Below are 24,772 nucleotides of genomic sequence, written 5' to 3' on the forward strand. Positions count from 1 at the left end.
ACTGTTGAAAAATACTCATTTTTTGGTTCTTAATTTCCCCCATGAGGGAGCCAAAGGAAGCTATAGAATTTTACATGAAATGTCATTCCATTAGCAATATTTAAACTATTATTTGCTTCTATAATTTTAGAAGCTGACCAAGCTAATTCTGGAAGGAATCATAGTCTATATGTTAACTTTAGAAAAGAAAAAAAATCTCGCTTTCTGATTTTTCAGATCCCAATCACTAGTATAATGTACACTTTTGAGTTTGGAAGTTCCAAAGTTTGGACAATTGAAATAAAAAAATGAAAATTAAATTTAATCAAATTTACCAGAATGCTTGGCTCTTAGCATTACTATCATATCCAGAAAGTGGCCAGATGTTCAGTTGCCTTCAACACAATTGCTATTTCTGATTACTGTGTTCCTAAAATGTTTAATAAAAGATTCAAAAGACCTGGCTTAGTTGATCCTTTTTCTCTTATTTACCAAAAATAGGTTTAAAAATTTATTATTATTATAAATTTGTGAGGCTTCTATTACTTTCTTTACCACACCAAAGCATTACTACAAAATACTCCGCAAACATTCATCAGCCAAGAAACCTTTAAGATGATTCTGTGTGTGCTTTTTTTTAATTATATAATTCATTTATACAGCAAAATCATTTGAAATGATCTATTTACAGTCTTTTCCAACTTTCATTTCCACTGGCCAAATATATTTCACATAATAGTCAACATTTACTTGGATTGATCATTATAAACATGCCATGACTCAGGGTTTTGGTCCAGACATCTCCATTTCCCCCCTTTTAAAGACTGAACTCTGTTATTTTTAACAGAGAGAAATTAAATTCTAATCTCACTTTCTGTATATCTCCCATGTAACATTTTATAGTAAAAGATTCACCAGTCTTTTTTTCCATCTTATGAATAAATCCACCAAAATTATCCAATTATTGTCAAATTTTAAGTACACTTCATTATTTCTTTTCAAGCTCACTATTTGCAGGTATTATAAACCAAGGCAAATAAAATTCACTTCCTCTCAAGCCTTCTACAACTTACTACAATCCCTCAAGTTTAGCTTTTACTATCTTCTTTCTTTCTGGCTCAACCAGACATTTTTACTTTAAGACAAAGCTACTCTCTGTTTTCCTTCTTCTTCTTCTTCTTTTTTTTTTTTTTTTTAACTTATTACCAGTCAATTTGCCTTCCCTCTTGCTTTTCAGATGCTAAAACTTTCAACAAAATTCTTAAGGTGGTTTTCTTTCAGTAGTCCAGAAACTAAGTCATTTCATGTGTGTTTACCACCCCAAAACGCTACATTTTAAAAACTGCAATTTTCTTAATTGGCTCAAAGATGGTTTGGCTTGGTTTCACTTGGTACAGTTAATATGATTTAGGGAAAAAAAGAAAAAATATATATATATATATACACACACAAACACACACATTTTTAATCAAGGAAGAAAAATATCTTAGACATGCCAATTTGAAAAGGTATTAAAGTAAAAAAATAAAAGCAAATACTAAAAACTACTTTACAACAATAAAAAAATTTAAATAATTGGGAGACTAAATGGATGAAAATGAGAAATACGCAGTGAGAGAAACAAACTAACATAAAGCATTCCAGTTGATAAAATGGAAAAAATTTAAATTCTGTGTTTTTTCCAAGGAAATAATGTTCTAATGTAAATTTTGAAATACTACATGTGTATATTCCATGTAGATTTTTGGTGCCAATGTTAAAATTTCAAATTCTGCATAAAAGACCAAAGAAACACTGGTAAAATTCTAAGCTTTGACAAATGTTGTAAATATCACAACTGATTGGAATTGGAAAGTCATTTAAATGGATCCAAATTAGGAGAAAACCTATTTCATAAATATTTTGTTTGATTAAAAATATCAGGTTTGCATGTCCTAAATAAACCCAGAAAATATTTTTCAAAGACTGTAATTTAACAGTAATCTATATACCTTTAGCTGCCATTGAGAAAAAACAACTCATTAACAACCAAAAACCAGAAAATGTTAAGACTGGTGTAAAGTAACCCTACAATGCTCCATGCTCATATTACAAGAGAAAAAAAAAAACTGTACACATTTATAAATTAACAGTCTCTCCACCAGTCAATATATAGAGCTGTCTTTATACCAAAGTCTCTTTTCGTTTACCACTTAACTGGGCTTTGTCTCTTGCTTTTCGGAACCCAGACTGTGTTCGGTGTGCTTTTACACTCTTGGTGTCTTCTGTTGTATGTACACTGGAACTACATTCTGAAGCATTTTCATCAACTTCTACCTGAATAACACTAGAAACTGTTGATGCTCTTCTCTGAGCTTTGATGTTTGAAGCAGAGGGGTTGTTCTCTTCACACTCTTCATTGAGCTCTGGCAAATCTTTAAGCTCTGTGGGACTGGTGGCCTGCTGGAAAGGGGCAATAGCAGTTCGAATGCAGTTGAACCACTGCTGCTTATGGAACACATCATTGGCTTGTAGAGTGTGAGACTGGCCTGGAGAGGGGTCTTGGAAGCGAACTCTGAAGATATTTTTAGCTGGAGACACACAAATTGAAAAAAAAAAGGAACTCAGACTTAAAAAGTTTATTCTAAAAGTATAAAGTTTTAAAAATAGTTTGTTCTAAAGAGGTCATACAATCTTAATATAGGTGCTGGTATTTGTATAACGTGAAAATCTATTAGTCAGGTATATTAAATTAAGCCCATGCATTACTTATTAGACACACCTGCTGCTGAATCTAACAAGTATAGAACAATGGGATACATTCCATTTTAAATTGTTTGTGTAGGGACAGAATTCTTAAAGGTTAAAACTAACATCCTATAGGTTCTGAACTTCTTTAAATTATTTTCAAGCTTTTATTTTTACCTTTATCTGAGTTGCTGAAAGCTCCTCTAAAGGATCCTCCCATTCGCACATCTCCATCCTGCAGGTCTTCTAAGACCAGCTCTTGGACTGGGATTGGTTGCCGGTAAACTTGGTAAGAATGACGCTCATTTCTTATAACAGGTCGAGTCAAAACCAAGATGTCTTGAAACAGGAAAATGTAAAGTTTCTGGAAACAGGAAACAAAATGTTTCTAAATATGGAACATTGTGATTTTAAGTAACTGAAATAGATTGTAAATTAATCTGATTTGACATTATTATTAATTTCACCAGAAGTATTTATAAGGTCTCCCTTATAATAGATAACTTCATGAAGATGGCAATTTCCAGGCTATAGGCATGTCCTACTTAGAAAGTTTTTCTAATCTCAGACTTTGTAAAGCTTCTTTTTTTAAACAACTGATGTGTAACATTAGATTCAGCAACAGCTAAGTAAATAGTACACATCACCAAGACTTGACTATCAGTAGTAATATGACTTGAAACACCAGTATTGCATGCCACAGATTTCTAAGAAATAGGGATTAAAAATGTAAGCCCATAAATTGTTAATGGTTCTATTTTGTCAAATACAAATTTAAGCCTTTGCAGAACAATTAGGCCTCAATGATAGAAATCAGAGATGTCAGATTTCGACTTTTCCCAAATAAACTTACCTTATAAACAGGGCTTCTGAAAAGCTGAAAATGAAATTAAAATACCTTTCTTCATGATTACACTTAGTTCTGGCAGGTACTATTGTAATTAAGACTTTTAAAAATCGATTTTCTTTTCATTCAATCTGCTTCAGAAATTTGTTTAGTAGTGCTAAAAACTGCTTCCATTACTAGAAAGTATATTCTTCAAAATAAATTTTTGAAGGACATACTTTGCATTATGGAACTAATAATTTATTTAAAAAGGAACCATTAGCCAAATTAAGTTGACTTATACTTCAAAATTAAAAAGTAAAAAATCCTGATTCACTACTGAGGTACTTAAGTCATCTTATTTATTCTATAGCTATGAAAATCAAAGTTTGCTTTATCAAAATTGATAACATAAAATAAAAAAATACAAACCTTATTTCACTATGTGAAACCTGCTTTATAATTTTAAGAAATTAGACAATGTGGCAAAAGGAAAGTAATAGCTTACTTCACATTAGTATTCATATACACTTACATGTCCATTTTTATTCTTCAGCTCTCCATGGCAAAGTAATACTTTGCTTGCTTCAATTCTAGGATCCTTCTGCTTTTCATCCAGATACTCTAGTTTGTCAATGTAATATTGGCATTCTGATTCACCTTTTTTCAAGTTGATATCAGAGAGAACTCCTTGTATTATCAATACCTAAAAATTGTCAAAAAATGATCGAGCAATTTTAGTATATTGACTTACCCTGCTTCCCTGCAGGGGAAGAATTTCACTTCAAATTACAGAATTTTAAAGCTTGGAGGAACTCGAGAAATCAGTTAATTTATTTTACAGATGAAGAAACAAGCCCAGTAAAACTGGGTGATTTGGTCAAAGTTACAAAGCTAATTAGTGGAAGAGACCAGATTAGAATGCAACTTCTTGATTAAAATATAAACATAAAATGTCTTAAACACAACACACATTTCTTTATTGCTTAATACACAATGCACTAATGTAACAGGTACTTAAATATTAAAAAAACACTTCAGTATGCTTATTTAATGTATATAAGATTTTAGAGTATCATTTTATGTCTTTCTAAGGTAACCAAATATACAATCTTAAAAAATATAAGAGAATTATTCTTTAACCTACTTACAGCTTCCTCCAAAAGCTGAACATCAGGGTGGTCTTTTGGAGTGTGTCTTATAATTTCTTTTAACAGTAAAGGGTATTTGACTAAGCGACTTCGAGGAATATCTAGGAAGCTCCAAAGATCTAGTTTTCGACTGAAAGGAGACTCAAGACATCGTTGGAGGAAGTCTTGTACTCTTGGATCTTGTTTCTTTTGATCAAGAAGAGCTTTGGCTGCCAACTGGTTACTACAATAGCCTCTGTAGGCATTCAAGCCTGGTAACTGAAAAGTAATAAAACAAAACAAAGTATGAGTTTCTATTATGATTTAATACTCCATGAATAAGCCTGTGAACATAAAACACAAAATTCCTAATTGTTCTTGAGTTTTGTAGCAAGCTCTAAAAATTTCCATGCATGTATCAATGGGAGTAGGCTAGTATACTAGAGCAATACCAAAATGCCCTCTTTCAATTTCCCTACTTGGCTAAATCCAACTAAAGATTATGACTTCTACTTCTCCAACCTCGGTTAGACACTAGATTCTATATTCCTATAACATCGGAACATTCCTCTATCACATTCACTACCAACCTCAAGACTGCTCATTTCTGTGATTATCACTCTGATTAGATTATGAACACCAATGGCAGAGATTATATTTCATCATTGAATCCCCTGCTCTTAAGACAGTGCATGCATCTGATAAGCATTCAAAATGACAAACAGATAATTAATGGTATATAATGTAGGAATTCTGTCTAGGGAGGAACATATTCATAAAACAAATAAAACTGCACTACTCACAAACTAAGTTTGCCATTTTTTATTTTTTAAACAGAGACTGTTAACTTCTTACACCTATTTAAACTGGTGTGTCCATAGAATTCAGTTAATGCATCAAATTTATATTCTGATATTTACCACAAATTGCAGGTATGACATGAACTATCTAGATGTCTAGAATAAACAACTTGGTACTTACCCAGTTTACAAGTATATGACCAATCTGCTCTACTGTTCCATCAGGCTTGGTTGCTTCTCCTATTCTTGCCAACAAGTCTGAAGAAAGCAGAAATACCAAAAGTTTAGATTTAAAATTACTTGTGTTACTGCTGTTCAGAAAATAATGAAAATTAAGACACATTCTAACCTTCATGTAGAGGTATGTAAGCATCCAAATCACCAAATATATGTGTGAGCTCCTCTTCTGACATAATAGACAACTTTAACATGGGGTCATGGTAGGCCTATCAGAAGAGGAAAAATGTGTCACACAAAGAGATCAAGCAAAAAAACTCTGATGAGAGATCTATATTTGAATGCAAACATGACTACTTATATAAAAGCTAGTGTGGTAACTCATACCAAAGTCTGAAATCTGTTCTACAACTAATTGTTGTGGTGTGCTTTGAAATTTATTGCTTTTTTGTATATATGTTATTTTTCACAATATAAAAATATTTTTTTAATTACTAAAAAAAAAGCTAGTGTGGATTCTGTTTGCTACACATAAAAGACTTATATGTTAATTTCCAAATAGACTGCTTTACTAACACTCATATTAGAAGAGATCTAAATCTCATATAAAAAATAAAATATTCAGCAGTAGGTATTTTCTACTTCTAAAGGCAAGAAAACTATCCTTTAGAATTTATTAAATGTAATTTTTAAAAACTAGAGCATATGATAAGCAGAAAGTTATTCACTGACCTTTCTTGCAAGCTTGAGATCCTCAATTAAATCCTTTTCACCTCGGGACATTTCATATATTGCCTAAAAAAAATTCAGCAAACATCATAGGTCCTTTGAGAAAGGAAAATTATATACAACTGATTTTTACAATATTTAACTCATGTTTTTTTTTTTTTGCCTGGGCAGGCACTGGGAATCAAACCTGGGTCTCCTGCATGGCAGGTGAGAGAACTCTGCCTGCTGAGCCACCAAGGCCTGCCCTTAACTCATGCTTTTAAGTGACTTAGTCTAAGAACTATAATTCAATGTAGAATGCCACATAAGAGGTTGCCAGATGTTTTATAATTTTACCCCATTAGAGTTGTTTAATTTGATTAAGTATTGCTCAGCATGTGTTATGGATTATTGTTCAAATACAAAAATACAAGCCAATATTGCCAAAGGCATTGTTGCTGTTCTTCTGACAAAATATGTTTAAAAAACAGGGATTTTTTTTTTAGTATAATCTGATAAATAGGGGTCTTGACACCGAATGTATAACCCAATAAACAGGATCTTGATACCGAATGCCAGCCAGCATACCTCCTGACGTTTGATTTCTCTGGTTGTTAAAGACTCCTTCATATTGACATCTAACATTTCTGACCACAGTACACTATTTCTTCTTTTGGTAGGTGTCGGGACTGTTGATCTGCTATATGACTTCTGGGCAAAAGCCGGAGATCTGTTGTCACCACGGAGTGTAAATGACTTTTTAACAAAAGAGGAAAACAAAGGAGAAAATGGTAAGATTTGGAAGATATAGAAATTATAAAAGACAAATTAAAAACAAAGTTCTGAGAATTTCTCAATGCATATAAAAAATAATTTATCCAAGCTGTAATCTATCACTCAAAAATATTTATCACCCAAAATTAGTTTTTGGGAATAAAAATTATCTAAGCCTAACTTTTTTTTCTTTTTACATGGGCAGGCACCGGGAATTGAACCCGGGTCCTCTGGCATTACAGGCAAGCATTCCTGCCTGCTGAGCCACCGTGGCCCACCCTAAGCCTAACTTTTGATATATATTCAAATTAATATAATGAAGTTATACTGTACTGTTCTGGTAACAGTATTCCATACCACTGCATTTGAAAAAGAAAATTTATGCTAAAGTACAATAGTGCAAATTTGTTTGTACTGTAGCTCAATGAAAAATAAGAATTTTAGGTTTCTATCTAAGTCCCTCACCAAGCAACCCCATACTTTCTCTTTTCCTTACCTGTATAGTTTGACCAAAGCGTCTAACTGCTCCATTTCTAACAGGAGAGATTAAATTTGCCAAGGATGTGACCCGACCTAGAGGTCGAACTCTTTTATTACTTGGCTCCTGCAAAAACAAAAACAAAAACAGGTTATATTAAATGTGTTTTTGGGCTCAATGATTTCAAACAAGTTTGGACAAAGTTAAGCCCTAACACAAAAGAATATTTTGTGTATCATGAAATATAGAAATATGGAACTCTGAAAGTGAATGTTATTCTTCATTGTTAAAATAGTAAGAACATTTCTGAACAGCAGTAATTTATTAAAAAATAAATATTAGAAAAAAGTATTAGAAAGGCCAGTCAAATATCTGAATATCACTCTGAGAACATAAAAATATTACCACTAGACAGGAGAAAAGCTAAAATTAAAGCAAAGGAATTTGATTCTGAAACCCTATAAAAGTTTTTTAGTTTAACATAGAGAATAACTTTTCTTTCCTTTTTTTTAACCCTCCTTTTTATTACGAAAAATTCCAAACATATACATAAATGTAAAGAATAGCATAATGGACCCCGTTACCCATTATTCAGTTTCAACAGTTTTTAATATAGCAATTTGTTTTATCTTTACCGCTACAAGAATATCTTAATGCAAATCCCAAACATATTATTTCATTCTCAAATACTTCTATTGGAGAATAAGTTTTAAATAAAGATGTTTGGCATTGAATGGAAACTAAAGGCAGTGACGTCCCTGTCATTGGAGGTTTTTAAGCAAAGGTAGGAGAGTACAATGGTTAAGAGCACACTCAAGCTCTGGAATTAGGAAACCTGAGCTCAGATCTTGGTTCTAGCACTTGCTAGGGTGGACCCTGGTCCTCAGTTTCCTTATCTGTAAAATGGCATTAATAATAAAATTTCCCTTATAAAGCTATTGTGAAGATTAAAAGAGACATGTTTAAGGGGTTTAGAACAGTGTCTGGCATGTAGTTAAGTTTTAGCTTTTACTAACATTCTTTCTTAGGGATATGTATACCTCCTATCTAAACACTGGGATTTTATAAATAATTAGATCCTCTCTCATATATTTATTAACTTAATGAAAAAAATACAAAAATCCAGAAGAAATAGTTATATTCTGCATTTATTGCTTTTAAAATAATATAGCAAACATCAATTATTCAAAGATCTTAAAACTTCACACAAATTGCATTATTCTAACTTTACTGGTAGGAGAAATGAAAGCATACCATTAGGTGACTCGTATAGCTGTTGAAATAAAGAATGCCAGATCATAAAACAGGCCGATCCTCTGAAGTGTCTATAGAGTATAATAACCTATTTGTATTTTGTGCCTCTGACAATTGTGGCATACTTGACAAAAGAATTTGGATGAGAATTTGGAAGGATATATATTTTTAAAAAACTACCATTTAAAATTAATAGAAGAATGATGTGTGAATATATCTCACTAAAATTGTATTAATGGAAAAGGTGCTTGTTACATTATGATAAAAAAAGCTAAAAAAATAGAATTATATTTTTTCTAAAACATTTTTGACATGGATAAATTCATATAAAAATTAACCTTTTAAAAGAAATACAACAAAAATAATCAAATGTTTAATGTCAGACATTAAGTAAGGGATAAGGAAATTGAATACAAATACACCCTTAAAATAAATTAAGAATAAAGTGGCAAAAAGAGTTAAAAATCTTTGGAAAGAAACTTAATTCAACTAGACAAAGATGCAAAACTTAGATTTACTGAAGTTCCTAAATTGTACACATTTATATAAAAAGGGAATGTAAATGACTAACATAAGTACACTTTGTACATAATCAAACTTTGAAAGCCTGAAGAGGTAGTTAGTCTTAGATCCCTTCTACCCCTCAACTCCCAAATTAACTCCAAAGTAAAACCTTGACTATAAAGTCACAACTCTGCAAATGTTAAATGAACTGAAAAAGAAACCTTCAAGATTTCTGGACACTGTGTGGCCAAGAACATGTGTGAGTGCCTTTACAATATCCATCTGTACAAGATGAAGTGACACATGCATGTGCAGAAGGTTCTGTATAAGCATTCCTTTCTGTTTAGTAAAGACAGTACAAAGAGTCTTCTGTTTGAATGGAGATATAATTACCTCACAAAGTCAGATATGCCAACATTAACTAGAAACAAAGCAGTTGTCAGAAAGTCCTGTTCCTCTTTTTAGAAACAGAGGTTAACTCCTCTTCCTCATTTAAAGGGTAAGAAATCTGACTTCTCAGGAAATATTTCATTTCAATTTAAAAGTCTTTGTCAAAGTGTTCCTTCCAGCGAATTTGAAAGGAAGAGTTAGCTTAAGTGGGAGGAAAGGAATTTTAAATATTTTTTCAGTACATAAAATCAAATTAATAATTCTTACCTTTATAGGAACAGTTCTTGTATAACTACTAAATTTCCTGACAACTTAAAATTACGTGATCCTTAAATCTACAGAATTAGAATAGATTTAGAATGTTAACTAAATGTATATATTTCTAAATGCATTTTTTTCTGAAACTAATATGGATTTTATTTATGCAATTTCTTAAAGAAATAATAGCTTAGAGAGCTATTTGGTGGTTAAATGCTATAGGGGGTCCTTTAAAAACTCATCTATATCTCCCTTCTCCACAAAGGATATGTTACACTTAGAGTTTAATTTAAAAAATGCCCTGGTAAGAAAGTATGGTACTAAATTAGGAAATATTGGGAATGGAGGGAACTTGCACTTTTCCCACATGCTCTTGGGGATCCAATAGTAACTTTCTTACCTTTCTTTTTAAAAGGGCACATGAGAAGAATATTTGAAAGAAACAACAAACTTTTAGATTTATATTTAAAAAAATAAAATAACTTCAAAAATATTATGGAAAGGTAGAGGTGTAATCTTGAATATGAGTTATGGCATAGTATACTACTAATTTCAGGATACAAATATCTCAGAGAAAATTTTTGTGGAAAAGTGATATAGATTAGGTATATTTATATTCATGGATCACCTTTAAGGTTAGTATAAAACTTTGTCCCTTGAAATACAGGTTAGGATTTGGCCCATGGGAACTATAACCAAAAGTACCTTTTCTTTAGCCACTTTTTTTATATTGGTTTGGTTTCAATATTTTTAAAATAATGATTATGGAAAACTGGAACTTTACACACACACACACACAGGTACAATATCTGGAAGCAATGAAGGAAAAGAGGAGCAGGGAATATACCTAGCCTACCAGTAAATAAGACTTACATAATGGTTTTGCTGCTATTGTTATTATTTGTTTACTAGTGTTTTGGATCTCTAACTGTAGGTAACCTTTCGCCAGGACTAAAGTTCATTTGGGGAGGGTGGGTGGGTGGTGCAAGGATCAACACCCTGTTAACGTAAATTTATGTTGTTTATTTAGGTTAAGTTTTAATCAGATGCTTTATTTAAGTAGGCAATCATGTGCACTATTATAGGAAATCTGCCTCCAGATTGGGCTGTTAATTAATTAATTATCCTAAACAATCCATGTTTTGTTCAGATTTTATACCTGAAAATATTTTCTGGATATCTATAAACAGAAAATTGTTAAGATCAATTTAAAATCTTTTATCAGAATGCCCCTTGCACATAAATGCAATAACATGGAAAAATCCTGCTGTGAATTTAGCTTTTTTATAAAAAGACTTTTTCTTCTAATAATGATGTCATTTAAGAGGACATACTTTAGGAAGGACTTCTACAGTTAATTAAATCAAGACATTTACCTTCTCTCCTCTATGGCAAAAACTTTAAAATATGAAGAATGAAAATAAAGTTTTTTAAAATAGAAAATGAGCTATAATCACATAGCTTTCTGCTTAGTAGGAGTAACAGAGATACTTAAAACATTCCTTGTGTTTTTAATCTTTCAAATAAAAGTATACCTGAAACATGGCCCATGGCTGATACCAAACAAAAAAGACTAGCTCTTAATGGTCCAAAACAAGATGACCAGGTTTGGAATTTACAGTGATGAACATGTATTTGACTTGTACTGCTGAAAGGAAATGCTTAATATAAACACTTTATGAAAACTGGAACATACAAAACAAACAAACAAAACAAAAAAAGCCAAACCACAACAAATAAAAGCTTGCCTCCTAAAGATGACAGATATTTTAATTACCAAAAGGTTTGTGTATGTGTAAAACAGCTTTCCTGAGGTATTACTGATATATATTAAAAAAACACCTGGGCATATTTAGAAAGTACAATGAGATAAGTTTTGTCATAGGTATATATCTGTGAAACTATCATCAAACTCAAGAGGTATATAGTCAATTGAATACAGGGATTCTATTTCTAAAACATAAATGATAATATAGTATTTATTATATTGTAAGTATATTGCAATATTTAGCATAAACTGATACAGTACCATACAGTATTAAATCAACTGCTAAAATTACATAAAATTGTATAAAAATAATTTGAATTATTTGGATAAATGTTCACAAAGATTTGAAAACCACAATTAAAGCAAGGAAGGCAGAAGTAGTTTTACAATGACTCGATGGTTTAAATACCTTAACATTTCTCTATTTTTTTACAGAAAAAAACTGGCACACAACTTATCAAATGTGTAAAGAAAAAATAAAAATGCACACTGGGTCAGATACTTCTTCAGCTGCAATTTGTTCACTAGCATTAACTTGCAAGGAAAGGATTCTTTTCCTCTTACTCCATGAGGCAGTTCCTAAGTCTATATAAGTGTTAATTTAAATACAAGCTAAAAAAACCTATATTAAGCACCAAAAACAAATGTTCCCAGATTGTGTAGCATACACATTTAAAACCTTTTTCTTTTTGCATAAAAGTTTGGGTTCTCGTTATGCTATGTATAATCTTATCTATTTAAACTTACACAACAGTTCCCAAATACACTTCAAACTTACATATGATCATTCTAACACTCAGTTACCATATTTGGATCGCTAGATCAAAAGTAAGTTTAAAACTATACAGTTAAGAAATTGTTAAAAATTTTAAAAGTTCCGTAGGGATAGAAAACATTCCTTTTGCTTAATTTTTCTTTTAAAGTCTTACCTCTTGTTCTCTGAAGGACTGATTGTTAACATCCAGGACTCGAATAGTCCTTTTAATAGGTAGGAGACCCCCAATCTCATCATGCGCCACCATGCTTTACCAAGTATCCCTTAAGATCTTTAAAATTAACCCACATCCGAGTCAGCCCTACAACCAATTGCCTCAGAATCACACAGGCTTTTCTTCTGAGTGCTCAGTCACCCTTGGCAGCCATTTGCCCATGTCTCTCCCTGCGGTGGAGCTAATTGCTTCTGTGAGCTGGAGTAAGCAGCACGCAGACCTCAAGGCTCTGTGGGCGGGGCCTAAACCTCGAACTATGCTTTAGCGGGCGTGCGCCCAAGACATCACGTGACTTTGATAAATTCGCAGCAGCAGCACACCTAGGCTTCTCAGATTTTTTTACTGTGGAAGAGAAAACTTTTATCAATAGGTTTGGAATTTCTGCAGTAAGAGAAGGGAAAGGAAAGCTGGGTTAAAAGGTAAAGAAACTTCTCTTCGTAATTGAAAAGAACTTCCCCAAAGGAGAACTAATTGCTTGTATAGGTCATCTAACATAGTACTCAGTTACAGACAGGGAATACTTTTTCTAATTAAACTTTTTTTTTTTAACCTAGGAAGGCATTTACTATGGACAACTTGAAATAAGAAAATAGTAATTTGGAGTTAAATATCTGTATATAGTAAAGAAATACCTAATTATCCAGGGAACTTGCTTTTATTTACTTAAGTTCAAAGCATATTCACAATTGTAAAATTATCTAAGTCTTTATAAAATGGCTCCCCATCATGTTTTCTTGTGACTAACAGGTAGATACAGTAGGCATTACTCTATTCCTGAAATAAATCTCCCATAGGGTTATAGGTAAAGTATAATTTGGCTACTTCAGATAAAAAGTATTCTTGGACCTAAAGGCAGATGTTTTTTCTGTATATTTTAAAAAATGTTACCTGTGTATTAAATGTTTTAAAAATACTCAAAAGGTGATTTCTGTTCTAAAAATGTATGACAGTCCTTTCCTATGGGATCCTAATAGTGTCAAAAGACCTACTTTTTTCTTCTTTAACACAGAGAACTGTATTCTATTTCAAAAGGTAGGATTTTAACAACTGTGTATTACTATGAACAATATGATGCAAGTAATTTGCAAAAACACTTCTATTCTTAAGATACATTAGGAGTAAAGAAATCTATGTAAAAGGCACCATTCTAGATACTTGTGGATGATACAAAAAAAACCCCAGGTAGTTTCATACCTGGTGAGTTACAGACTATTGTGTAAAGACAGGCAACACAGAGAAATTACTAATACAAGACAGCTTTTGAAAATTTCCAAAATAAGTTGTATAGTAAGTGCTACAGGAGTTCCAGAGAAGGAAAAAACACTTCTAGCAGTCTTCAGCTAAGATGTTAAGAAAGACAGTAGAAGAGGTGGCAAGATGTTATTTTAGTGGTGCCTTGAAGGGCATGTTATTTTTTTCATAGATCTGAGCAAGGGAAAGGTGCAGGGCTTGACCAAAGGAGGTTGAGGACATGGACTCTGTGAGGTTGCAGGCTGTGGTTTAAAACAAGCAGAGGTTTTATTGAGCAGATTAGAGAGATAATGCAAGCCATGTTGTAAGAAGACATATCTGGTTGGTGTTCAAGGTAGTCTGGAAACATGTAAAAATCCTAATTGGGCATCAAGAAGCGTGGGGTGGGCATCAAGAAGCCTAAGGTGGAGCGTGGGAAAGAAAAAGAATATATGCAAGAGAAAATATATTAAAAAAGCCAAAGATTTTAAGGCTAAGAGGGGTAACAGATGATGAAAATAAAGAAATAAAGATCCAATTTTGAAAGAAAATTCTGGGTTTAATTATTTATTTTTGCATGAGCAGGCACATGGGAATCGAACCTGGGTCTTTGGCATGGCAGGTAAGAATTCTGCCACTAAGCTGTCAAACTGCCCTAAGTTTAATTTTGTAATACAGAGTCTGAGGTGGTAGAAGAGTAAGTAAATGAAAATATTCAGCTAATAGTTGGAAATGTTGAACAGGGATTTAGAAGTGACACCAGAGGTCGATTTAGGGTGGAGTCAGCCACATAGAGGTCGGAGGTGAAGCCTTGAGCATGAATAAGATGCCAGGAAGAGAAAATCTGGACAAAAGGAAGTGGGAATCCAAGGATCTAACGTTGGAGGAATGCCAAGAGAAAGAGAATTCTGCAAAAGGATGTTAGGATGAAAGTAACAAAGCATGAAGCCAAAGGACAAAAAAGTGTGCTAATTATAATAAAGAGGTTAAGGAGGGTAAGAAAAGATACATGAATTCATAGTGATTTGAAGGTTAATGGTGACCTCAAGTGTGCAATTCAGTGGAATAAAGACAGAAGGTAAACTGCAGAGACTGAAGAGTGAATAGAGCAGAATAAGAATTAGTGAGCACACGACTATAATGATAATCTATAAAAAAATAATTCATTGAGTTATACAGAACAAAGTAGTGTTACTTGCAGGAAGAAACAATAGCTGCCCTTCTGTAGCCACCAGTGTGCTTTGTATATGCAATGATTTTAATTCATCTGTCTGCTTCATGGTATTTTTTAAAATTTATTTTTAAGTAATGGTGATCACTTACATTTCTTCTTCTATCCTCTATTACCTGATCACACCTTGGGAATATGTGACGTGGTTGGCCTTTAGTGGTTGACTATAAAAGATATTTTTATATAGTATTAAAGTGGAAGCACCTTAAGAAATCATGAATCTAGGTGCTTAATTTTATAGGTAAGAAAAGTGAGTTAAGTTCTCAGAGCTAATAAGATAAGTCTGAACCAAAACTCAGACTATAGTCTATTCAGTTACTTAAAAAAATAGTGCAAATAAGTCAATACTTTAGGGCCACTTTATTTCATAAGAGAATAAAGGATTGTGAGAATTAGAAAAGATGTTCTAGGGAGTTCACATGGGTCTCTTACCACATATCTTTCTCAAAATGTGCTTTCACACTAGCTCTGATAGAAGTAAGGCCAAAATAACAAGAAGGGGCATCTTTTATTTCTCTTGTTTAACTGAGGACCCAAGAGGTAAAGATAGGTGTCTTTATATGTAAAAATAGAAAGCTCGCATGAGCCCAAAAGGGCCTACAGGTGAGCACCATGAGCACAAAAATCCCAGCTTATCAACATTAAAATCTTAGTTTAATTTTGAATATTCAGATTTGTGATCGAAATGTATTTTAAACAACTTTAAGTAGAATCTAAAATAGGAACAGTGAACAGGTAGATATGCAGTTGGCATTCTAAGAGATATTGAATCAATGTTCATGAATCATTATATATATATAGCAATCAATGTTCCATGAAATCAGAACATTTAGCAATGTTCCACAAAATGAAAAGGTCCTTTGAAATCATGAACCCACCCTCCTCACTTTTCTTGAAGGATGATGGTGAAAAATAGAAGGAAAAAATGAATTCCTCCTCTGTACTAGGAGCTTTATGCATGTTATCTTATTTAATCAACACTATATGGTACATATAACAGGAAACTGGGGCTCAGAGAGTTTAAAAACTTGTCCAAAGTTGCATGGTTAATCAGTGCCCAAATAGAGATTTGAATCTGGCCTGCTCAACTCCTATTACAATGCACCTTCCAGATAAGATGATGAATAAAAAACCTTTAGCACATGTTCTTGGTAATTACTGGTATGTACTAAGTAAAAATCAGTAAAACTGTTAATGTCTTTCAGTGAGTTAGTAGCAGACTAGGTTTAAATCTAAGTCTCCTGAGTTCTAAGCTAGTATTCACTAAATAATTGCCAGTATTTTACAGAGAAGGAAACCACAAAGAAGGTTGTGAGAGACTGATTAGCTGCCTCACAGTTGTTATGTATCAAGGTAGGGTAAGTAAAAATATAATAAAATAGTTTGAGTTGTTAAATTTTCAAAGAAATACTATTTCATTTGATGGGAGTGTTTTAATTATGTTATTAATAGCAGCTATTTATATGACTTACTACAAATGGCATAATTGGGCACAGATTGGTTAAGTGTCTTTTCTTTGTGTAAGAAGACTTAGAATTTATAAACTTAAAAACTTAAGTGGGTTATCTAAAAATAATGCAACTTTATAAAAGACGTCTAGTTATTGGTAAAAGAATTAATGGCTCCCAAAGACTGGGTTTAGTTATATATTTTTTCTTCAGCTTGTATGGAAGCTTTAATTCTTTCTTCCCTATGATATGAATAAAGTAAAAAGAAAGATAACATTGTAAGGTCTTCTTTTCCAGACCTTACAATGTTATTAGAATTTAGAAATGAATTTAGGGCATAAAAATTACCGTTTTTTTGTTTAGATTTTTTTTTATTACTTTTGTCTAGAACAATAGAAAACAATTGTAAATTAGGCTAGGAAGGCCTTATTGTGAGCAAAAGGTAAACAAAATCTAAGTCTCTGCTGCCCTCTACATGAAATATTGTGAAATGCAATTGTCAACCCGTTCTTTGAATTTTGTAATTATGTTTGTAAGGACTTTTCCATGAATGATGTATAAACAATTGTTTTATCTGTAGAAAAATATGGATGATAGTAAAATTTGTAACTTTATCCCTTAAGTAGCTTTTTATTTTATATTACTAAATTAAACATATAAGAAAATCACACTAGTGGATTAAAAAGATTCTATAGTTCACAAGAAATATATATATATATATATATATATATATATATATATATATATTTTATGTGGGCAGGCACCGGGAATCGAACCCAGGTCCTCTGGCATGGCAGGCGGGCATTCTTGCCTTCTGAGACACTGTAGCCCACCTCACAGGAAATATTTTAAGGACTTTTTCTAAACATAAAACTGTGTTCCATTTTACAACTCTAAAGTTCAAGATTACATATATCTACTATATTTCTTACTAAAAATAGGTTAGTAAAAAACAGAATTCCAAGAGGAAACATTGAAATATTAACAAAATGGAACTTTTGAGAAACCAGAGCTCTAAATTATGGAGTAGTTAAGTTTAAAAAAAAAAAAGGTGGTTCCATTTGAACTAGTATGAAAGAAAGTAATGAAGTTTTATGTGGATTTGAGTTTTCAAAAATCCTTTGGATTAAAAATTTGAGTGTCTCCAAGCTTTTCTAGAAATTTATTGGGAATAGATCAATTCAGATCAACTAAATACTCTTAGAAAGACTAAACAGAAGTGGTTTGCTATTATCAAAACAATGGTTCTTTTTGCAACAATAATAGAAACAGCAAATAAAGTCGGATATTGGTGCTGCCAGTGGTGTGCTGATCTCAAGTACACAGTATAACATATCATTCTTAGTGTAATGTAAGATCACTTATGCTTTCTCCCATTTTTGCTCAAATTCAGCTAAGGTCAAAAAATGGAAGACAAAACAATACTGTTTTGTGTTCAGCTTTATACCTTTTTTAACCCACTTTTTACTCTAGTTGTTGTCACAGCAACCATCTTTATGCAGCTGTAACCTAACAGCACCTTGCTTCAGCTGCACTGTGCATCTCCTGCTTTTCACTCTGACTTCTTGGATGCCGCTGTGTGGCATTTATACTTAAGTAACCTAGTAGTGAGGAATTAACACCCATAGAGCAACCACTGGCTAATGGGGCACAGGAGCTGGTGGATAAATGTTCCTGTCTTCAGTCCCTTGAGAAGACAATTCACAGCTTGTCAGAAAGTCCCCAACAAGATCAAACCTCAGTTGCCCATAGTGGTAACCAGCTTAATTATTGACACTTGCATTGGTCTCTTTCTCTGTTTTACATCCCCATTCCTGTTCCCTGGTACCTCAAAATAGACAACCTATTAATTAACCCTTGTCTCAGATACTGATTTTTACAGGGAATCTAGAAGACACTGACACTGAGATTGGTGTTAAGATTAAACACACAGGATGGGAAGCAGAAATTAGCACCACCATCAAAATTACGGAATGCAGAAGTGCTAGTCTCCATTATACCCCAGTTTGATTAATCTGTATTCCTCCTGCAACAATCAGAGGTATTGTGTTAAATATCAGTGGATTACTGTAAACTTAACTCAAGTAGTAGCTCTAATCTCAGCTAGTTATTGTGCAGAATGTAGAGTATTCCCTGGGCAGATCAACAAATCCTCTAACATTTGGTATATGGTTACTGATCTGGCCTATGTATTCTTTTCAATCACATTAGTAAGAAGGATCAATAGTAGTTGGTTATTAAGTGTTAAGGACAGCAGTCTACATTTGCTGTCAGGTTCTGAAGCTGTTCCCTGTCACAAAGAGTATCTGTCTGAAAATATTTTAATCCCTCCTTGTTTTTGAAGGACATTGTTTTTAAGGTTCATCCTACTCACATAACAGAACTTCATTCCTTTTTATGGTTAAATAATATTCCACTGTGTGTATATACATCCATAAAACACTTAATATTTCATGGATTATCATGCCAGTCCACTATATTGATGATATCATACCAGCAAGATCTGGTCAACAGGAAGTGCCAGGTATTCTGGATACTGTAGTAAGACTCACATATACTAAGGGGTGAGGGATTAATCCATGAAAATTCAGGGTATGCCAACATTAGAAAAGTTTTTATTAGTCCAGTGGCCTGGGGCTTTCTGGGATATCTCCTCAAAGGTAAAGAACAATTATTACACCACATACTCTGCAGCACTAAGAAAGAGGCAGAGCACTTGGTAGGGCTTTTACATTTTGGAGGGAGTATATACTAGATTTGGGAATTCTACTTTAACCCATTAATAGGGTAATCTGAAAGGCTGATAGTTTTGAGTGGGACTATCACTTTCTATGACTACTTGTTAAAATGTATTTGGAAATTTATTTTTTTGTATATATGTTATATTTCATAATAAAAAAAGTTAATCCATATAAAGTGAACTACTATGTGTAATGCTTATATTTCTACCCACTGGGAATATATATTATCATTTGCCCACTGTGAGCATATATATATATTTTCTGCCCACTCATAGCAAGAGTAGTCTCTGTGGCAGGTACAGTCTGTTTTGCAAGCTGTCTTCCTGCTCAGGTCATTTGACCTAGCATATCTGATCAATCTTAAAGTATCTATGGTAGACAAAGATGCTGCATGACATCTCTGGCAAGGCCAAGAAGAGAATTACAATGCAGATCTCTAATGTACTGTAGCAAGGCTCTGTGGCAAAAACTACTGGTGTGCCAGTAGCCCAATTAAAGCTTAAGGACCTGACCACAGGACATCATGTGCTTTTGCAATCAGAGTTGCTCTAATGGACAAAGTCAGATCTACAGAGTCATAAAGTTGAGCAGGTACAGTGGCAATCTATTATATGAGAGAAATGGAATATTTTGGATCAGGCCTAAGTAAGATCAAAGAGCACATAAGTTACATGAACAGATGGGCCAGATTTCCATATTATCCACTACATTACACTAATACTTCTCCTTCAACTTACATTTGTAGCCTCACTTGGTGGTGATGGGGATAGCTCTCTATAACCAACTGACATTGGAGAAAAACTTGGCCCTAGTTCACAGATGGATTAGCTTCATATATTGTTACAAGAAGAAAATGGACCACTAGTACACTGCAGTTCCATTTAGGGCTAATCCTGAAGGAGAGTGGTAAAGGGAAATACTCCCAGTGGACAAAAATAAGCAGTACACATGGTTGTTCACTTTATATGGATGAAGACATGGCATGTAGTATAGATACATATATAGGTTCCTGAACAGTGGCAAATAGTTGGGCTGGTTGGTCAGGGGCTTGGAAGGTGTAAGATTAGAAAGTGGAGACAAAATTTGAAGAGGCATATGGAAAGCCCTATGGGACTGAGCACAAAGTGGGAGGATCTTTGTCTTATCTTAATGCTTATTAGGGAGCACAAAGGCACTAGAGCCTAGGAGGCACTAAGTAGACAGGATGATTTATCCTAAGGATATTCTTTCCTGGACCACCCCAGAACTTGTACAATGGAGTATACACAAAGAGTGTAGGTATGATGACAGGCATGAAGGTTATATGTGAGGACATCTGAAAAGGCCCTCTTTTACCAAGGTTGATCTGGTCATTGCCATTGATGAATGCTTAACTTGCTAGCAGTTGTGAAATGATGCTGAAACCTGAACATATAGCCTCACCCCCTGGGTAGACCAGCTAGCCATCTGGTGGCTAGTTCATTATATGAAACCCTCTGCTTTGAGAGTGGGCAGTAATTTATCATTGCTGGAAATGACATCTCTACTGGATACTGAATTGCATTCTCTATCTTCAGGACTTCTGCCAGCACCATCATCTAGAGCTTACAGAATATCAGATTAATCAGAATGAGAATCCACACGACATTACCTCAGACTCAGGGACCTATTTTATAGTACAGGAATTATAACAACAGGAAGATAATCCCATGATCCACTGTCCCTTCCATATACCTCCCCAAACAGAAGCTGACAGCTTAATAGAACGATATAATTTTTTATTAATGGCTCAGCTATTACACCAATTCAGTGACAAAATTCTGCAGGGTTGGAGCACTGCTCTTCAGAATGTGAAACAGCCTATATTTGGTGCTGTGTCCCTAAAAGCCACAATATTTGGTTCCAGGAATCAAGGGGTAAAAATAGAATTGGCCCCTCTCATCACCATACCCAGAGAATACTTTGTGTTTTCCACTGCTGCAGCCTGTTTCTATTGGTTAAGTCCTGGTTTGGGGGTTGGACTGGAAAGTGATGTGGACAAGATTCCACTATGGGTCAGGGTTCCTCTGAATTTGAAGCTCCAAATAGCATCTGAACATGTTGGTCTCCTTATCCTGGTGAAATAGCAGGCAAAGAAATAAATTACAATATTGTTCATTCTGATTACCATAAGGCACTATGGGTGCTGCTTCACAATAGGGACAGAAAGAAGTACAACTGGAGCCTAATATATTCACTAGCATGTCTGTTGTTGCTTCGATGTCCAAAGATCAGTGCAAAGGAGCAACTGTAGTAATCATGGCGCAACAATAAACTGAAGGCTTAGATCCCTCAAGGATGAAGATACGGCAAGCACCTTAATCCACGCTCAAGGTGAGGAAGATCTGTTAAGGGTGGTGAAGGAGTGAAATAATGTTTATCAATTATGGCTTTATGCAGCAGCAGAAACTGTAGCTTACTCCTCTGTATTAAAATTTTTGTAGAGACTATGTCTGGCTACTACATTGAAGCCTCTATAACAGACTGGATTTAATGAAGTGCCTGACCACATATGACTAGTGCAAGGAGTAATCAGTATCAAACATCACATGTATCTCCCCCTCATATCTGGTTTCCTTACCTTTTAATATGTTGAACCACAAATCACTCACTTTCTGCTTTAGGGCTTCTCTAATGCTTCACTAATGTGTAACCATAAAATACTAGGGAATATATACCTTATGGGGCAATCTTTAACCAATAGCGGATGGGAACCAATCAAGAAGAACATTTCCTCTTCTACCTATGGGGTATGTTATGACTTCTCAGAGGGCCCAGTAGGACTGAGCCCCAGTTGCCAAGTCAATATCAAACAATTGTACTGGCTTTTCCCCCAGACTGTTTCACTCTTCCCAGTCCCGTATTTCTCAAAATAAACTGCCTGCATGCAAGCCTTTGCCTCAGATTCTGCTTTCTGAGGGGAAACCTGGGCTAACACTCCCACATTTTAAATTCAAGGAAGCCAGAGTAATTGGCACCAGCCACTTCTCAAAAACAACAGAAGAGGGAGCTCTAGAGTCGTAAAGCTAGAAAAGCTCTACTGACTCATTCCTCTACTTTCACATCAAAATGCGCACTAGAAAATTACAGTAGTCAAATACCATAAAAAGGATTTAGAAGAAAGAAAAGATATAATATGGGGGAAAATAACATTCCTACAGATAATTTTAAAATGATAGAAAAACATGCCCCCAAAACACAAAAAAACTATAATGTAATATTTCAAAATTAGCTTTGAAAGAACATAAATCAGAATTAGAAAGGTGGTAAGAATTAGGAAAGAACTTTAAATGAAATAAGTCCAGAAATAAAGACTAACCTAGAAGAAACACAAGAGCAAAGAAACCCTCCAAATAATACTTTAATTTTCAGTATATTAGGGAAATCAGTCATCAGCATTTACCATCTGGGTACAAGGGACTTAAAAATATTTTTAACATTTTAAGTCATTTTGTAATCATATAGAAGAAAGAAGAAAGGGATAGTAAAAAAAAAGAATAAGACATTTTAATATTCAGACATAGCAAGCTTCTTTATATCAAGTAAATTTTGATGCCCTAACACCATAAACATCACAACTGGCATATAAGCATTACATATCTTTTTAGTGAAACATGATGGTCCAGGTTCTTTGAACCCCTTGCTATGCTATATAGGGATCATATCATGATCCTTACCCATACTAATTAAGCTCTCCTCCCCAACTGAAAGACCCACCTTAAATCAGATTTCAAAATCTAAATATCCTGTCTTTACCCTCCCTCCTCTGGGACACAATAACGATTACTGAGATCATGCTCTCTCTAACTAGGGGGGCTGTAAGAAGAAACCCAATTCTGTGATACTTACCAGTTGTTCTGGTAACATTTTCAGGCAGCCGGGAATCATAATCATTAGAGTCTAATGCTCTACTACTGCTGTCTGTCACTACACATTCGTTGTCTAACAGTTGTGAAAAATCACCCTCTGTCAATTTCTTCTCTTTGTCATTATAGGTCAAAAATGTAAAATTCTGAATTATAAATTGTGTACACTGAAAGCTAAAAGCAAACTACAAAGATAGTATCTCCAGTCTTTTTCATTTTTTTTAGTACTTTCTTGAATGATGATCCACTACTTTCTGATGGAAATTAAGTTTATGCCATCAGTAGTTGCTTAAACTCTATGTAGCTTTACTTTTGCTAGCCATACTGTAAGAAGGCTAAATATGTTAACACTTCTTGCTGAACCTATGTTTGTAATTATGAATAAGTTTTGGAGAGTATTTTTGATAACAAGAGGACTGTTAAAATCCAAAATCTGAAAAAAGGCAAAAAGGATGCCTAAATGTCCTTTCAGTGGGTTATCTCATTTTCCAGGGTTATGTACCTTTTGTTCAATTCATTATTTCTTATTAAATAGGTTATTTTACAAACTCTGTCAGGGTAGATGTTATGCACAAAACTGGTAGCAATGCAAATGGTTGTCGACAGCAAGGCAAATACATTCAGTAGATGAGGATATATATGTTTATGCCTATTTTTGTGATCTCATTCCACCATTCTTTTTTTCAGTGATTAAGATACATTAGTGTTTCCTATAGTCCTCTGAACTAGCTTTACTATACTGTTAGTTCATTAATTAAATATTTGACAGGTTTTCACTCTTAAAAAAAAAAAAGGCAGATAAAGCAACTAGCATAGCAAACCAGAAAAGTCACCGACAAAATCTACAGCAAAATGAAGGACAAGGTTTCCCCTCATGCCCCAAAATATGAGCAGATAAACCACACATGAATGAAACCCAGTGCAAGAGGAAGAAAAGGGAAGGCAACTGGGCTTCTCTGATGGCTCTGAGAAAAGGAGAAATCTCAAACTCCAACAAAAGCTCAATGGCATGCTAGTCTGAGAATGGCAACTGATTTTTTTTTTTAATTCTATATGTAATTGTTTATTATGCCCACCATTGAACCAGCTGGTTCACTAGAGAGATCAGAATGCTTCTCAGCACTGTCATCAGCTGTATGCCTATTTGCAATACACTTCAAATTTCCAGCTCATTAACTTTTTCTTTTGATTTTAAACTTTTTTTTTAACTGTATAACATATATACAAAGCAAAGAAATAAAAAAGCAATAGTTTTCAGAGCACTCTTCAACAGTAATTACAGGACAGATCCCAGAGTTTGTCTTGGGCCACAATACGATCCTCTCATATTTTTACTTCTAGCTGCTCAAGAATATAGGAGGCTAGAGGGCCTATATATTTGTTTATCACCACCATCGACTTTTTTCCTTCTTTCTTTGTGAAAAATAACGTATATACAAAAAAGCTATAAATTTCCAAGCACAGCACCACAATTAG

At 33.8% G+C, this 24,772-nt stretch overlaps 1 protein-coding gene across 2 annotated transcripts in view; it reads right to left on the reverse strand.

The window, feature by feature from the left end:
• Positions 1 to 598: 598 nt before the first annotated feature.
• The window catches only part of NET1 (neuroepithelial cell transforming 1), a 61,382-nt gene continuing 37,208 nt past the window's right edge, over positions 599 to 24,772 (reverse strand). The window contains exons 1-10 of one of the 2 annotated variants that reach the window (XM_077169523.1): positions 12,703 to 12,978; positions 7,618 to 7,725; positions 6,936 to 7,103; positions 6,372 to 6,434; positions 5,812 to 5,908; positions 5,644 to 5,720; positions 4,684 to 4,941; positions 4,068 to 4,238; positions 2,884 to 3,070; positions 599 to 2,549 (exon numbers count right to left, since the gene is read on the reverse strand). In XM_077169523.1, the coding sequence (XP_077025638.1) occupies positions 2,143 to 2,549; positions 2,884 to 3,070; positions 4,068 to 4,238; positions 4,684 to 4,941; positions 5,644 to 5,720; positions 5,812 to 5,908; positions 6,372 to 6,434; positions 6,936 to 7,103; positions 7,618 to 7,725; positions 12,703 to 12,795 (1,629 nt within the window). In that variant the 5' untranslated portion in view covers positions 12,796 to 12,978 and the 3' untranslated portion in view covers positions 599 to 2,142. Of the gene's footprint in view, positions 2,550 to 2,883; positions 3,071 to 4,067; positions 4,239 to 4,683; positions 4,942 to 5,643; positions 5,721 to 5,811; positions 5,909 to 6,371; positions 6,435 to 6,935; positions 7,104 to 7,617; positions 7,726 to 12,702; positions 12,979 to 24,772 lie in introns of those variants that run through there. The other variant, XM_077169522.1, reaches the window with a different exon arrangement.

The sequence above is a fragment of the Tamandua tetradactyla genome, chromosome 7 (genome assembly GCF_023851605.1).
Source record: "Tamandua tetradactyla isolate mTamTet1 chromosome 7, mTamTet1.pri, whole genome shotgun sequence".
Lineage (NCBI taxonomy): Eukaryota > Metazoa > Chordata > Mammalia > Pilosa > Myrmecophagidae > Tamandua > Tamandua tetradactyla.